At 41.3% G+C, this 16771-nt stretch overlaps 1 protein-coding gene across 10 annotated transcripts in view; it reads left to right on the top strand.

Moving 5' to 3' along the window:
• Positions 1 to 16771, top strand: part of SIPA1L1 (signal induced proliferation associated 1 like 1) — a 381790-nt gene that overhangs the window by 293196 nt on the left and 71823 nt on the right. For all 10 annotated transcript variants that reach the window (XM_066275018.1, XM_066275017.1, XM_066275009.1 and 7 more), the window contains 3 exons: positions 1567 to 2140; positions 2829 to 3103; positions 11296 to 11565. In XM_066275018.1, coding sequence (XP_066131115.1) covers positions 1567 to 2140; positions 2829 to 3103; positions 11296 to 11565 — 1119 coding nt within the window. The remainder of the gene's footprint in view (positions 1 to 1566; positions 2141 to 2828; positions 3104 to 11295; positions 11566 to 16771) is intronic.

The raw sequence follows: 16771 nt of genomic DNA, 5'->3' as shown, positions 1-16771 counted from the left end.
CTTACAGGATTCCTCTTAGAAAAGCCAGCAAATCTCGATTTTAGTATTTTTTGCTTGACTTAAAAAAAATGTGATCAAATTTAAATTATACAGCTGTCAGTATTCAAGCCAGAGAGTTCATAATAGACAAGAAAAATTGCCTCTCTAACACTAGTATAATTAGGCTATAATACACATGGAGGTTTCTGTGAATTCTCTTCTCTAGTTGGAAAATGGAGTGTTGCTTGCTACCTTTCTTTGTTGTGATGAACTAGGTAATCTTTTAATAAATAAATTTCTGAAAAGCAACAAATAGGCCATCCATGGCACCTTCTGACAAAATATATAACTTGTACCCTGAGGTTGCTATTTTTAATTTATTGTTTTTACAAGAAGTAATCTTTTTTTTGAAAAGCAAAGCCAAATATATAAATATATAAAGATAAAAAATAAAACAGAGCTCTTCAATTTAATTTGAGAGATAAATGCTCTCTGATTATGTTCTTTCCGTTCTGGGAGTTCAGAAGAAATAGATTTTGTTGTGCTTTTCTAATACTTAGTACAATTGCATAATGGATTCACTTTTAAATAATTTAGGTAATTTGAAAAGAGATGTTTGATCTGTTAGAATCATCATTTCCTGCCTTCTCAAACTTTGCTGTGGTCCTAAAAAATATGATATAAAACACATAACTTCTTTGTTTTTGTTCAACTCTGTTGAGATAAAAAATAATAGGTGATTACAGATGCTCATATGGTCCTTTTGTTAGGTCCAATTTTAGCAATATACAGAAGTGTAGAACAAGCTTTCTTAAATCAATCTTGCTTAAAGGAATAGGAAAAAGAAAATTTGCTTCTCACAACAAATTGTCAAACACCAAAAACAGAGAATGTGGACCAAAGAATAGCTCAGTTTAAAAAATAAGATTTTAAAGTGCTGTTGCTATTACTATAAAGATCAGTCATTTTAATACCCTACTGAAATGTCAATTTTATTTTTAAATTATGCTTTTAGTTTGGTTGCATAATGCCTGACACAAAGAACAACTAATGTTTTTTTCGTTAGAAGGAATTTTTAATCCATCTCTCTTATGTCAGTTGCCTTTTGATATTTCATGATAAGCTGTCCACTTAAGGCATTATATCTAAAATGGAAGGCACATTAATATTTATAGTCTATACTTGTTCTGAAAGATCATGTGATTATACGTAGTAACCCTCCCCCCCCCCATTGGAAATCATCAGTAGGTGTTTAAAATGTTGTCTTTTATAAAGAATATGTCAGTAATTTTTTTTCATAGAGTTATGGTTAGTTTACTATCTATAAATGAAAATAATACTTTTAAGTTTTGGGGGGTTGGTTTGTTTGGCCCAGAAAAAAATTTGTTCTGTAAAACCTTAATATGGTTGATTGAAAAAAATGTGCTCATGTTAAGTGGAAATGTGCATTATTTCTTGTGGGACAATGACAGTTATTTCCTTTTGAGGGGCATCTATGTCTTAGACAAAGCATATTTTATTATCATGCTTTGAGACTGAGAAGTGGTGATCCACCTCTTTCTCTTTACTCTTTGCTCTTTCTTTTAGTGTGGCTGTCACAAGGTCCAGAGATGTACCTTCCTTTGGACCTCCCATCCCCAAAGGGGTCACTTTCCCGAAGTCAAATGTGTTCAGGGACTTCCTTTTGGCCAAAGTGATAAATGCAGAAAATGCTGCTCATAAATCGGAAAAGTTCCGGGCCATGGCCACTCGAACACGCCAGGAATACCTGAAAGATCTAGCAGAAAAGAATGTCACCAATACCCCAATTGATCCATCTGGCAAGTTCCCATTCATATCTCTGGCCTCCAAGAAGAAGGAAAAGTCTAAGCCATATCCAGGAGCCGAGCTCAGCAGCATGGGGGCCATTGTGTGGGCCGTTCGTGCCAAAGACTACAACAAGGCTATGGAAATAGACTGCCTCCTAGGGATCTCCAATGAGTTCATCGTCCTCATTGAACAGGAAACAAAAAGTGTGGTTTTCAACTGTTCCTGCAGAGATGTGATAGGATGGACCTCAACTGACACCAGCCTCAAAATCTTCTATGAGCGAGGAGAGTGTGTTTCGGTGGAGAGTTTCATTAACAATGAGGATATCAAGGAGATTGTCAAAAGGCTGCAGGTGAGTCTTTTCTTCCCACTTACCTATGTGCAGCTTCCCTTTTGCACAGCTTTCACAGTACAGACCAGAGCCAAGCAAGTTACTGACGCATGCACTCTTTTTAGCGCCTCTGAACGCTCCCCTTGACGATGTGAAGGACCAACCAAGTTTATCTTACTTTTGCTTTCTGTCACTTTTCAAAAAGAAAAGTAGTAGAACAAGCAGGGGAAGACACCCTTACTGTGCGTGCCTGTGTGTGTGTGTGTGTGTGTGTGTGTGTGTGTGTGTGTGTGTGTGTTGGAAGCCCATTTGCATGTGACCTGATCCCCCTGCCTTGATGACTAAGGATGTAACCCAGCCAATCTGCTATACTTGTTGAAAAGAATTGTTTGGGTATCTATCTGCTGCCTTGAATTTTTTAGGGACAAAATGAGGAGCAGAATACGGTTTCTCTTGGCTGCCAGCTCCCTGTAGGTCTCTGTTAGAGGTTTCCTTGTAACTTCAGTGAGACTATTGAGTTCTTTGGATGCAAGAAGTATGTTCCTTTTGCCCTAATGAATGGAGACTAGTGAAGGGGAAGTAATCAGACCACATTTCTGTGGGCTGGAGGGTATTCAGAAATGACCCTGCTTGCCATGTTTTGCCAGCTCTGTCTAGCACTTAATTCCCTGTTTTGTTAAACCATACTGCCTTTTGTTTCCTTGTCTAGTTTGTGTCAAAAGGTTGTGAATCGGTGGAGATGACCCTGCGAAGGAATGGGCTAGGACAGCTTGGATTTCATGTCAACTACGAGGGCATCGTGGCGGACGTGGAGCCCTATGGCTACGCCTGGCAGGCAGGGCTGAGGCAGGGCAGCCGGCTGGTGGAGATCTGCAAGGTGGCTGTGGCCACGCTGAGCCACGAGCAGATGATCGATCTCTTGAGAACGTCCGTCACAGTGAAGGTTGTCATTATCCCCCCCCATGATGACTGCACCCCACGGAGGTAGGTCTGAGAGTCCGGTGTGTGTTCCATGTAGAAGGTCCCCTCCTGGGTACGGGACTAGGGGGCTGTGGAGAGCACTAGATTGCCTGTGTGCTGACAGGCCCACGGAAAGTCTGATTCAGGACACAGCTCCCTTCGGCATGTGGCAGCAGCAGCTGGAAAGAATGACTAACTTGGACCATTCCCAGGATTTACATCTCTCAATTTATAAAGTTGCTGTTCCAGAGAGAAAAGTCTGCTAATAGCAGTCTTGAACATCTTGCACCAGTAGCTGGGAAGCATGCACATTTAACGTTAAAAGATGCTCAGCATCACAAACTGTCAAACTTTTTCTTTTAAGTTCCATAACACTCTCATTCTTCGGAATCTCCCATTTGTACCCAGTTCCTGTCCAACACCCAAAGTACCATTTTGACCCCAACTATCTCAGCCTGGAGGGCTGAACGTGACTGACCAAGCTTTTTCTGAGCTGCAGTCATGTGTCAGGAATTGGCTTCAAATAAGCTGATCCTGCTCTTCGTTCTTGGCAGTTGGTTCCGGTCTTTTCCCAGAGGGAAGACCAGGAGCTCCCTGCCCCTCCCAGCTCCTGCTGAGCCAGCCGCACTGTTGAAAATTTAATTTCTCTGTCTCTGGGGAGGTTTCTTGATAGAACAAATTTAATCAACTCTTTCTTTTCCTCTTTGGACACACACATGGTATTTTTGCTGCTGCTTCTTTTTTTTTAATCTGTTAATTCGCTTTGAACCTGTTATGTTCTAAGACTTTTTCTTAATTATTTGTCAATTAATTTCTAGGTCTTCTAAAGCCAAAACAATATTCTTTATTCTATTTTCCCCCCAAAACGTGACCAGTCTGCATCTGAGCTCTTACAGATTCGTGAACATCAGATGATAGAATGTATGGATGTGATGAGTCATTGTGTTCTTTAAAAAGGAAGCAGCAGTGACAGTCTATGTGTACTTCAGTTCTTCAAACCAAACATTATGGAACAGACTGTGACAGTATTTCTTTCTTTTGACAGAGACAGAGAGTCAGAGAGAGGGACAGATAGGGACAGATAGACAGGAAGGGAGAGAGATGAGAAGCATCAGTTCTTTGTTGTGGCACCTTAGCTGTTCACTCATTACTTTCTCATATGTGCCTTGACTGGGGGGCTACATTAGGGCGAGTGACCCCTTGTTCAAGCCAGCAATCTTGGGCTTCAAGCCAGTGACCTTTGGGCTCAAGCCAGCAACCATGGGGTCATGTCTGTGATCCCATACCCAAGTGAGCGACCCCACGCTCAACCTGGTAAGCCCATGCTCAAGCCGGTGACCTCAGGTCATCCTGGAGACCTGGATTCTCCACGGCCCCGTCCGACACAGTATCCACTGCACCATCGCCTGGTCAGGCTGTGATACTATATCTTAATACTGCTTCCCTTCTTGATGGACTGGAGGTTGTGTGCCTCTTTCAGAATATGGTGAAATCCCTTGTCTAACAGCTTCAATAAGAAATACTCCATTTTTGGATGAATGAATTTCTCTGGGCACCAAAATATATATCAGCAAAAAATATTTCATTTCAGCGATTGCTGAGGGTGGGGGAAACATTCTGCACTTGCCTTGCACACATGCCCTACCTGTGAGCTAACAGGGTCTTTTCTGGATTCTTCAAGCACATCATCATTTAGGGTCAGCATTTTGCTGACCTAGGATTCACGAATGGTTCTTGAGGTGCATCAGAAGGGCAGGGAGGTTCTTACCCTCCAGGCTCTGTGCTTCTCCTCTTGTCGCTCTGTCTTCTGTCCCTGATCTCTCCTACAGAATGCCTTCTCTGTTGCTTCTAAACAGGCAGCTGTAAACTGGAGAGATCAGCCAAGCTTTATAACTTGTCAACCTTAATTACACACAGTACAGAGTTATAATTACTGGTCTATAGACTAATCTACTGAAAATGAAGCCTGTGGGTCTTACAACACCATGTTGTTTGCTCAGAGATCTTTCCCCTTGTTTCTAGTCCCCAGTTAGTATTGAGGGGGTGGAGGGAAATGGATGTCTGTGAATGTGTGTGAGGAAACAGGATGGAGTGGACAACACTGCTAGCATTGAATTGGAGATAAGTTTTATTAGAAAGATGGGTCCAGAGGCCTTGATCTGGATACGAAGGTCCACGATAGGAGGCAGTTTACCACAAGATACCAGATTAGATATGTCTTCTGTGATGTGTTGGTAAGAATGAACATTTGCTGAGTATTTAATGTGACAGGTCCTGGAAAAAGCACTTTTATAAGGATTAGTGCGGTTAGTACTTAGTGCATGAGGTAATATTGTTAATGTTATTTCTACTTAAAGGAAACTAAGCCTGATCTGTGGTGGCGCAGTGGGATAAAGCATCGACCTGGAACACTGAGGTTGCCAGTTCGAAACCTTGGGCTTGCCTGGTCAAGGCACATATGGGAGTTGATGCTTCCTGCTCCTCCCCCTTCTCTCTCTCTCTCTCTCTCTCATTCCTCTCTCTCTAAAAATAAATAAATAAAATTAAAAAAAAAAAGAAATAAACTAAGACTCAGGAAGGTTAGCAACTGCCTAAGATCATCTGGCAAATTTAGGTCTAACTTGAGAATCCAAGCCCTTAACTACCACTATGTATGCTTGGGGTACAAATTCTTTCCTCATATACCAGCATGAGCAAGGACTTGTGGGTGAACTGGCTTTCTGTTGGGGAAAGAAAAAACCTTGATTTGGAACATTTGCTGATTCCAGTGGTTTAAATACTCCTTTGCAGCCAATTTCAAACTAACAACTTCATGCTACTGAACGCAGAGTTGGGGCCCAGGACAGGTGGCTCCCACCTGCTTCTGAATGAATGAGCTGTATTTATTTTCTTCTCCCAGCACCTTTTCTAAGCCACTAGTTTCCATCCTAGCCTAGGCAGCAGAGCTGGTAGCAACATGACCAAGGGTGTTAGGGTGTAGGATGGGAGGTTGGGATGAAGGATCAGTGCACTGCTCAGCCCCACGGGCTCAGAGACGCACTCTGCTCCTTTAACTCCAGTTTTCATCCGAAATGCCCCTGTTGGACCTGAGCAAGTGTCACGTGATGCCATGATGGCTCTGTAGGACTGAGAGCCAGCTATCCCTGTGCTTCCTTTGGATGACTTCAAAGGAACAGTTGAAGCAGTAACACCTTGCTACAATTTTCAGCAAAATAAGAGAACTCTCTTCTGTCGTTTTTTTTTCTTCTCCTCCGCAGTTCACACTCCCACTGCTGTTTTCCTAGCAACTAATTACTCGGCTCTTTGACGAGGCACTCTCTTCTTCTTTGTCAGTTGTTGCTGCAGCGCCAGCATGAGGCAGAACAGGTTTCCTAGAGGCACGCTGCCCCCACCCCCAGCCCCTTCTCAGGGTCATCAGGCACCTGCAGTGGAGAGTGGACATAATCGCAAACACCCATGTGTGTTCACATGGGAAAGTCACTGGTTGAGAAAAAAGGCAGGGTTTTTTGTTTTGTTTGCTTTTTCATGAAAAAGCCAGTTTAACAACAACAAAGTGGGGCTTCAATAACAAATATAAAATAGTGCTCTTTTACCCGTTCTTGGGAAATAAAGGACGCCTCAACAAATATCTTTCAAACTAAAATTTAAGGAGAAGAAGGGACAGGCTTTAAAAAAAAAATCTTCATGACAGCCTTATTTTCATTAAAACAATGAGGAGAGTAAGGTCTGGAAAGGTTCGGTAGCTGCCCAAAGAGCCAAGCCCCCAGCTGCTGGGAAACAGGTTTGGTACTTACCTGTGGACTTCAGTGGAAGGCTTGCTCCCTGGAGTGACGTCAGACTGCAGGAGGAGCCTGTCAGCCCCCTCCATCACAGACTGGAGTTCATGACCAGCGTTCATTTGTTGGTGTCTGTGACTTCTGAATCTTCAACAGCCATTCTCTTGGCAAGATGAAAAGTGCCCAGATAACAGATTACATTGTGAAATTCTGATGGTGCTGCGTGGGCATGGTAAACCTTTTGTCCTGGAGAGCTGGTAGTCTCCAGTTTTTAAAGAAAGCAATCAAGGGCCATTCAAGAGAAAGAGGGAAAAACAAACAAGTTATATAAAAGGACCAAACTGCCTTGTAAGTAAGAACGGGTCACAAAGTTTATTTCTTCCTTTTAAAAAACAAATATTTCAAAATGCAAATGCTAGAAGGTGGCTATTAAGAGATCATCTGGTCCAAATCTCCTTTTCTAATCAAGGTGAGTGTTTTTCCTTAGCCAGAATCACATGGCTTATCAGGGACCTACCTGTCCTCAAATACCTGGTTTTTCTGGGTCAAGAGTCCAGTGTTGTGATGTTTTCTTCAATATACTGTTCAATTGTTGTTGTTTTTTCTCTCTGTATTATTTAGTGTCTTAAGAAAAAAGGAGAGAGTAATGGATAATAAGAAATTAAAAGAAATAACTGAAAAAACGTAAGGAGATAGAGTGATTTTTCAGTTAACCTAGGGTTCAGCATGTCACTTTTAGCACTGAAGCTGCAATTTCTATTGACCATAAAAATTGCTGAGTTTTCCATTTTGTTATGGGCTCTGCCCTGAATGAAATGTGAGAGCCACCTCATAGAAGATGAAGAAATTAGTGACTGAACTAAGTCTAATCAAAAGTAGATGAATTCTGTAAGTTCAAATCCTGGCTCTGCTGCTTCCTGGCTTTGTGGTTGTAGGCAACTGAATCTTCCGAGCCACCATTTTCTCATCTGATATATGCACTTCAGAGAGTCGTAGTGAGCCTTGATTAGTGCCTGGTCCATGTGAGCTCTGAGTATTAGTTATTGTTGTTCAACAGCGAATTTTACTTGGGGTGATATGATAAAAATCCTTTTAGGAACTTTATACACGTCATTAAAAGACAACTTTTATTTTTGTTCATCAGTGTATTGCTCACTCCTAGATTCTATGTATTGTTCTTCCATTTTACAGAAGTCAGCAAGGGTCCGGGAGCAAGTGGGTAGCCCACCCCGCCTCGGCAAGCAGTCAGAAGTGGCGGGGTGGCTGATGTGCAGCTCTGCGGAAGCTTTGTCCTCCATTCTCTACCAGTGACTCTTCTCTTCCTACCTAGGCTTTGCCAAACTGCCATCTGCAATTACAGAATAGGCAGAAGGTTTCTAGTTACATGTTAAGAGTGGTAGAAATGAAGCATAGACTAAAAAAGACAAAAGCTTTGACTATGGGTTCTTTTAACCAGTTTTAGTATGAAATGTTACACAGCTTGAAAGATTATTTCGAAGAGCATTTGAACTAGAAGAAAGTTTAGCGGTTATCAATTTCTAAAACCAAGGTCCTGAAATTGAAAGCAGCTTGTCTATTTCATATTACATCATTACCATGTCCGTCATCATTAGTTGTTATCCTTTACCTGATGCTATGTGTGGACCTAAAGCAGCCAATGAAGGTATCTGTGGAATGTAGAGTGTCACAAAATTAAAACTCAGTGCAGGTATCTCTGTGTGTGTGGCGGGGGCAGAGGAGGATGACGGGAAAGCATGGCCTAGGGGGAAATTTTTGGAAAATTAGTGTCCAAAATACATGATAATAAAGTTCTGTATGGGTGGCAGTTCCTAACAGCCAACAGGAAGGGGCGGAGGTGGTATAATCCATGGAGTTTGCAAGTTAAAACAGACCATTGCTGAGGGGAAGCTAAGCTTGTGCTGATTTTGAGGTAGAGAGTTTCCCCATGGGCCACTGTAAATGTTTATTAGTCTTCTTTTGGCAAGCTACAGCATTCTGACATTATATTTGCAGATCCAAAGCACTAGATACAGTATAAGGTGCCATGTGTCATTAGAAATGGAAGATTTCAGGCCATACCGCAGTAATACCTCCGAAACCCCCCCCAAAAAAATGTTGCAGTGGTATATTTTTGTCAGAAATCTTAGAATCACCTGACTAGGCAGTGGCGCAGCAGATAGAGCATAGGCCTGGGACTCTGAGGACCCAGGTTTGAAACCTGAGGTCGCCGGCTTGAATGCAGGCTCATCACTGTGAGCGTGGGATCATAGACATGACCCCATGACTGCTGGCTTGAGCTCAAAGGTCGCTGGCTTGAGCCAAGTAGTCATAATAGTGTCTGGAGCCCCCTATTTAGGTACATATAAGAAAGCCATCAAGGAACGAACGAAGGTGCCACAGTTAGGAGTTGATGCTTTTCATTTTCCTCTCTTCTATCTGTCTATCCCTGTCTCTTTCTCTCTCTCTTAAAAAAATCTCAGAATCAAAGCTGGAATTTATATCAAAACCTAAGGTGATATTTTCTCATTAGAGAAAAGGGTTTATTACATAAATTATTAACTGCTAAAAGTAATGTCAAATGTTCTCTAATGTTTTACAAACTGCAGATCATAACTTTCAAGTAGATCATAAAAATACATTGGACCCAGTGTATTTTTTTAGTGAAATGTATTAATGGAATCGAGCAGAACAGAAGCTCTCACAGGAAGGATGTGTATGTGTGTGCGTTTGTGGTTGTGCTGTGTCACAGCATAAAATGTATTTCCTGTTGGGATTGTGGTCCAAAAAGTTTGAAAGCCATTGTCATTAAAGCATAAAAGAGGTACAGTAGAGCACCGGGCAGAGTTAGATGATCGTTGGCCTGGGCTTTTGGGGGGGCTGAGGAGTGGTAAGGAAACTCCGAGGAAAGGTGCCCATTGGAGATCTGGGCTATGACAGAGGCGGGCCAGGACGCCAGCAGACACACGTGCTCCAAAAGCAGCACTTTCAGAAGCCATGGTTGCTATCACAGATTTGTGGGGTACATTGGTGATACTTAGACAAGGTCACGAAAGGGTGGCACCTTCCATTGTGCTTATTCTCACACCAACATGAGCCCCTTCCCCAAATCAAGACAGGCCTTTGGCTGGAGGCCCTCCGGACCTGCTCTGTCCAGTTAGGGAGCCATGAGTCACCAGCCACAGGGCCCTGTGATGTGGTTAGTCCCAGCTGAGACCTGCTGTGAGTGTAGGATACACACCGAGTTTAAAAGAATGTCAAATACCTCATTCATTATTTGTAACAGGGATGGTAGCATTTTGGATATATTGGGTTAAATAAAAACATTAAATTAATTTCACCTGTGTTTCTTTTTAAATAACAATACTGAACATTCTTTAATTACATATGTGGCCCATGTCTGTGGCTCCCACTTTCTTCTTTTGGACCGCCCTGGTTTGGGCGCTCTTTTTGTTCTCTCTGAAGTGCCTCTCCACTGCTGTTCCAGTCTTCACTGTCCTTTCCTTTCCAGATCTTCCCACCTGCCTCCTTTGCAATTCCTTTGAGAAAAAAAGTCAATTATTTTCACTTAGTGGTGAAATTCAAATGTACGATTAGAGTTAATACTTTCGTGGAAATAGAAATAGATTTTTCCCAGTATTTTGTCAGTTATCAAGTTAATGATGACTTCCTTGGTTGTTTGGGGTAAAGGGAATGGAAAGTGGGTTCTGCATTACCTAAGATTTGGGGATTGGGATACTGGCACAAAAGGGGCGAAGGTGACAGAAGACGTTTGTGCCTGCCCTTAACGTCACCGCCTGGGGACAGCCCTGCTATGGGCGAGTTCTAACTTTGGGGGATAGAAAAGGAAGCCTGATTTCAAATTATGTCTTGTTCCCTGGTAATTTGATAATTGCAGAATTTCTATAATTGGCTTTTTTCCCTCCTTCTGAACTAAATTCAACTCTCAGTTTAGATTTCAAGATTTCTCCTCATTTAATTTTTTGACAGCCAGGATCCCAACAAATTCAAAACTACACACCCCTGTGGATCCCCGATTGTCATAGGCAATGAAGGGTGTGTGAAGCTGACTGCTTGTTTTCTCGGAGCCCCAGTTTAGGGGGTCCGCACCCCTGCCTCTCATGCTGCCCTGGTGGCCTTCCCTCCTCAAGTATCAGTACTGAAGGCCCCCCCGACCCCCACCAGGGGGACCTCGGGTCTCTGTTCTTCAAGGACTCTGTATCTCAGACTCAACAGTTAGGATTGGAGCAAGGGAAGCGTAAGACTTCCTGGGGGTCTTGTTTTTGAAAGGAAACTAATTATAGGGCCCAGTGATTAAAAGATGGTTTCAAACAGAGGGTGGAGTGTTTGATCCATTTTAACTATTAATGAGAATCCATGTGGCTGCACCAACGAGCAAACACAGTATTAATTGTTCTTCTCTCTGTGCCCTCCCCCCAATAGGAGTTGCTCTGAAACTTACCGCATGCCTGTGATGGAGTACAAAATGAACGAAGGCGTTTCCTACGAATTCAAGTTTCCCTTCCGAAATAATAACAAATGGCAGAGGAACGCCAACAAGGGGCCTCATGCTGCCCAAGTCCCGTCCCAGGTGCAGAGCCCCATGACCTCCAGGCTGAATGCCGGGAAAGGAGACGGGAAGATGCCTCCCCCGGAAAGAGCCGCCAACATTCCTCGCAGCATCTCCAGTGACGGGCGCCCCCTGGAGAGGCGGTGAGTGTGCCTCCGCAGGCTGGCTGTCTCTGCCCCCACTTTAAATAGCACTGTCTGTTAGGTCTCCCCGTACTGGACTAGAAATCAAGAATTAAAACTGAGATGCACGACCAAGCGGCCTTCGGAGCATGGGAGCCTCCCACAGCCGTATGCAAGGATGAGGCTCTCTTCCCTCAGAGCATTCAGCCTGTGAGATGGCATTGGTGCTCTGCTGTTTCATGTGGGATCGACAGAAATCTTTCTTGCACATGGAGTAGCCATGTGGATTAGAACCCAGCAGACGCTTTGAGGTGGCTTTGACCATATTATTATCCTGGGCAGTCTTCGTCTTTTGGGGATAAGTGATATAGCAACAGAACGCAGGTTTTGGCTGAGTTTTCTGTCACTGTGTTAATAATTGTGAGAAATGAAAACAGCCAGTACAATACAAGCATATTTTCCGCTGCTCTGCAAGTTGGGGGGGGGGGGGGCGGGTAGGGGATGTGTTAAAACACTCAGCCCGGAGTAAATAAGCAAAAGGAAGAGGGACCCCGGAAGGCGAGAAACCAAGGTTTGTTGTTAAATAAGTCACTGTGGATTCCCTCACAAATGATAACTTATCTTTAACAGGGATGCCTTAGCACTTTTGTCTGGAATTCACTGCTAAAATGCAGTGCTTTGAAATACAATCTAGGCCAAAAATTATACCAGATTAAGTACTTTAAAAATGTAAATAGAAATGGCTATGAAATTTTAAATTGCTCTACAAATTTGTTGCCCTCCTTACTTATGTTACTGAGGGGACAGTTTAAGTCAGTAACCTGCTAGTCACATGCTAGAAGAAGCCAAGTTCTTTCTGTTCACCCACTGCCCTTTCCCCTGCGCTCTGCTTGTCTTGATCTCACCTCAGAGTGTGTTTGTGGCTCCTGCACTAGAGAGGGATCAGATCCCTCAGCTGCGAGAAGCCCTTGTGCCAGGAGCTGTGTTGGGTAGAAGGAAGGTCCCTGTGTTTGGGAGCCAAAACGTGACTCTGGCTCTGGCTCTGGCTCGTCTCAGCAGTGGGGAGCAGGCCCCGCAAGATCAGGGAGGCAAGGAAGATGGGTCCTAGCAAGGCTTACATCGTCAGTGGTTCAGATTGGGAGCAGAAAGCTAGAGGTTTTAAAAAATCACATTATATGGTGTCTTTTCTCTTAGTTTAACTTTTGAGCTATTGCATAAAACATTGTCACTTAGCTACTATATTTCGGAAATACTAGAATATCATATATAAATAATTTAGTAAAAAAACAATAAAAAAATATGCGTTTGTCTTTCCAAAGTTTCTCATTTAATCCTAGAGATTTATTTACAGAGCCTTGCTATTTATCTCAAAAGATTCCTCTCCCAAAGTGGCTTCATTCCCATCTGGACTCCTCTCATTTTCATTATTTTTGAGGAAAAACATCCAAGAGATCTCTGAATAAATTCTTTGTTCTACACATTCCAAGTTGGCTCTCTCTGAGGTGTTAATTCCTACTTTGGCCTGCAGTTTGAAAGATGAACCTAGGGAACCATTGTTTAAAGAAGGAACTTCTTTTCCTCTCAATACTATTTTCTTTCTCTCCAGAACAATCATCGGGCTTTTACAAGTGAAATTGAATTGTTTTCTTTACACAATATTCCATATAACGCAGTAGCAGAATATGTTTCAATTCCACATTGAGTTTAATTTCTGCAATAGGAACTGAAGATTGTTGCTAAACATACTGACCTCCAAATGTGAAAATACCTTTTGTAGCTAATTGATCATCTATGATATCAGCAGCTTTTAGTGCTAGACAGGGAATCGGCTCCATCTTTTCCCGGATGGAGCACTTTGAGTTGCAGAGGTCATTTCTGCGTGTGCTTGTGTCTGCCTTTCATCTCAACTCCACCCAGAGGGAAAGCAGTTGCGGGGTGCTCCCCATAGACGACTGAGAACCTCTTAGCCTATGGATAAGTGGCAGAAGTGAGGCCACCAGTGGTTTTCAGGGAAATTCCACCTCTTCTCAGTTACTTCTCATGCGCCTTAGCTTCAGGTTTTCTTCAGGACACGACTCGGATTTTAGATTTTATGCTGGAGGATGTAGGTTACTTGGAAAACCCCAGCCCTATGTTTTCAGGCTATTCAGGTCATTTGGCTCATCTTCATTTTGAGGTATGTGACAATTTAGATGGATATTATTTTTTTTATAATTTTTTAAATTTTTATTAATTTTAATGGGGTGACATAAATAAATCAGGGTACATATGTTCAAAGAAAACATCTCTAGGTTATCTTGTCATTCAATTATGTTGCATACCCATCACCCAAACTCAGATTGTCCTCCGTCACCTTCTATCTGGTTTTCTTTGTGCCCCTCCCCCTCCCCCTCTCCCTTCCCCTCTCCTTCCTCCCCCCCCTTCCCCCCCCATAACCACCACACTCTTGTCCATGTCTCTTAGTCTCGTTTTTATGTCCCACCTATGTATGGAATCATGCAGTTATTAGTTTTTTCTGATTTACTTATTTCACTCTGTATCCAACCATTTTGTTGTAAATGATCTGATGTCATCATTTCCTATGGCTGAGTAGTATTCCACAGTGTATATGTGCCACATCTTCTTTATCCAGTCATCTATTGAAGGGCTTTTTGGTTGTTTCCATGTCTTGGCCACTGTGAACAGTGCTGCAATGAACATGGGGCTACATGTGTCTTTACATAGCAATGCTCTGAGTTTTGGGGGTATATACCCAGTAGAGGGATTGCTGGGTCATAAGGTAGTTCTATTTTCAGTTTTTTGAGGAACCACCATACTTTCTTCCATAATGGTTGTACTACTTTACATTCCCACCAACAGTAAATGAGGGTTCCTTTTTCTCCACAGCCTCTCCAACACTTGCTATTACCTGTCTTTTTGATAATAGCTAATCTAACAGGCGTGAGGTGGTATCTCATTGCAGTTTTGATTTGCATTTCTAATAACTAATGAAGATGAACATCTTTTCATATATCTGTTGGCCGTTTGTATTTCTTCCTGGGAGAAGTTTGTTTGTTGTTGAGTTTTATGAGTTCTTTGTATATTTTGGATATTAGGCCCTTATCTGAGCTGTTCTTTGAAAATATCATCTCCCATTTAGTTGGCTGTCTTGTTTATTTTGCTGTCAGTTTCTCTTGCTGAGCAAAAACTTCTTAGTCTGATGTGGTCCCATTCATTGATCTTTGCCTTCACTTCTCTTACCTTTGGAGTCAAATTCATAAAATGCTCTTTAAAACCAAGGTCCATGAGTTTAGTACCTATGTTTTCTTCTATGTACTTTATGGTTTCAGGTCTTATATTTAGGTCTTTGATCCATTCTGAATTAATTTTAGTACAAGGGGACAAACTGTAGTCGAGTTTCATTCTTTTGCATGTGGCTTTTCAGTTTTCCCAGCACCATTTGTTGAAGAGACTTTCTTTTCTCCATTGTGTGTTGTTGGCCCCTTTATCGAAAATTATTTGACCATATATATGTAGTTTTATTTCTGGGCTTTCTATTCTGTTCCATTGGTTTGAGTGTCTGTTTTTCTGCCAATACTATGCTGTTTTGATTGTTGTGGCTCTATAATATAATTTAAAGTCAGGTATTGTAATGCCCCCAGCTTCATTCTTTTTCCTTAGGATTGCTTTGGCTATTTGGAGTTTTTTATAGTTCCATATAAATCTGATGATTTTTTTGTTTCATTTCTTTAAAAAATGTCATTGGAACTTTGATGGGAATTGCATTAAATTTGTATATTGCTTTGGGTAATATAGCCATTTTGATTATATTTATTCTTCCTATCCAAGAACAAGGAATATTTTTTCATTTCATTGTATCTTTTTCGATTTTCCTTAACAATGCTTTGTAGTTTTCATTATATAGGTCCTTTACATTCTTTGTTATGTTTATTCCTGGGTGTTTTAGTTTTTTTGTTGCAATCATGAAGGGGATTATTTTTTTGAGTTCGTTTTCTAATGTTTCGTTGTTGGCATATAGAAAGGCTATGGACTTTTGTATATTAATTTTGTATCCTGCAACCTTACTGTATTGGTTTATTGTTTCTAATAATCTTTTTGTGGAGTCTTTGGGGTTATCGATGTATAGGATCATATCATCTGCAAAAAGTGACACCTTTACTTCTTCTTTTCCGATATGGAAGACCTTTATTTCTTGTCTGATTGCTTGGGCTAGAACTTCTAGCACCATGTTAAATAAGAGTGGAGAGAGTGGACAGCCCTCTCTTGTTCCTGATTTAAGGGGGAAAGTCCTCAGTTTTATGCCATTTAATATTATGTTAGCTGATGGTTTGTCATATATGGCCTTTATCATGTTGAGATATTTTCCTCTATACCCATTTTGTTGAGTGTCTTAAACATAAAGTTGTGTTGTATTTTATCGAATGCCTTTTCTGCATCTATTGACAAGATCATGTGGTTTTTGTTCTTTGTTTTGTTGATATGGTGTATTACGTTAACCGTTTTACGTATGTTGAACCATTCTTGAGATTCTGGGATGAATCCCAGTTGATCATGATGTATTTTTTAATATGTTGTTGTATTTGATTTGCTAGTATTTTGTTTAGTATTTTAGCATCTGTATTCATTAGAAATATTGGTCTGTAGTTTTCTTTTTTTGTGCTGTCCTTGCCAGGTTTCCGTATGAGGGTTATATTGGCCTCATAACATGTGTTTGGCAGTATTGCTTCTTCTTCAGTTTTTTGGAAGACTTTGAGTAGAATAGGAACCAAGTCTTCTTTGAATGTTTGATAGAATTCACTAATATAACCGTCTGGCCTGGACTTTTATTTTTGGGGAGGTTTATAATAGTTTTTTTCTATTTCCTCCCTGCTTATTGGTCTGTTTAGGTTTTCTGCTTCTTCATGACTCAGTCTAGGAAGGTTGTATTATTCTAGGAATTTATCCATTTCTTCTAGATTGTTGAATTTGGTGGCATATAGTTTTTCGTAGTATTCTACAATAATTCTTTGTATATCTATGATATCTGTGGTGATTTCTCCTCTTTCATTTTAGATTTTGTTTATATGAGTCCTTTCTCTTTTTTCCTTGGTGAGTCTTGCCAAGGGTTTGTCAATTTTGTTGATCTTTTCAAAGAACCAGCTCCTTGTTTTATTAATTTTTTCTATAGTTTTTCTGTTCTCTATTTCATTTATTTCTGCTCTGATTTTTATTATTTCCTTTCTTCTGC

The sequence above is a fragment of the Saccopteryx bilineata genome, chromosome 4, assembly GCF_036850765.1.
Source record: "Saccopteryx bilineata isolate mSacBil1 chromosome 4, mSacBil1_pri_phased_curated, whole genome shotgun sequence".
Lineage (NCBI taxonomy): Eukaryota > Metazoa > Chordata > Mammalia > Chiroptera > Emballonuridae > Saccopteryx > Saccopteryx bilineata.
This window is presented reverse-complemented; position numbering and strand designations above follow the sequence as displayed.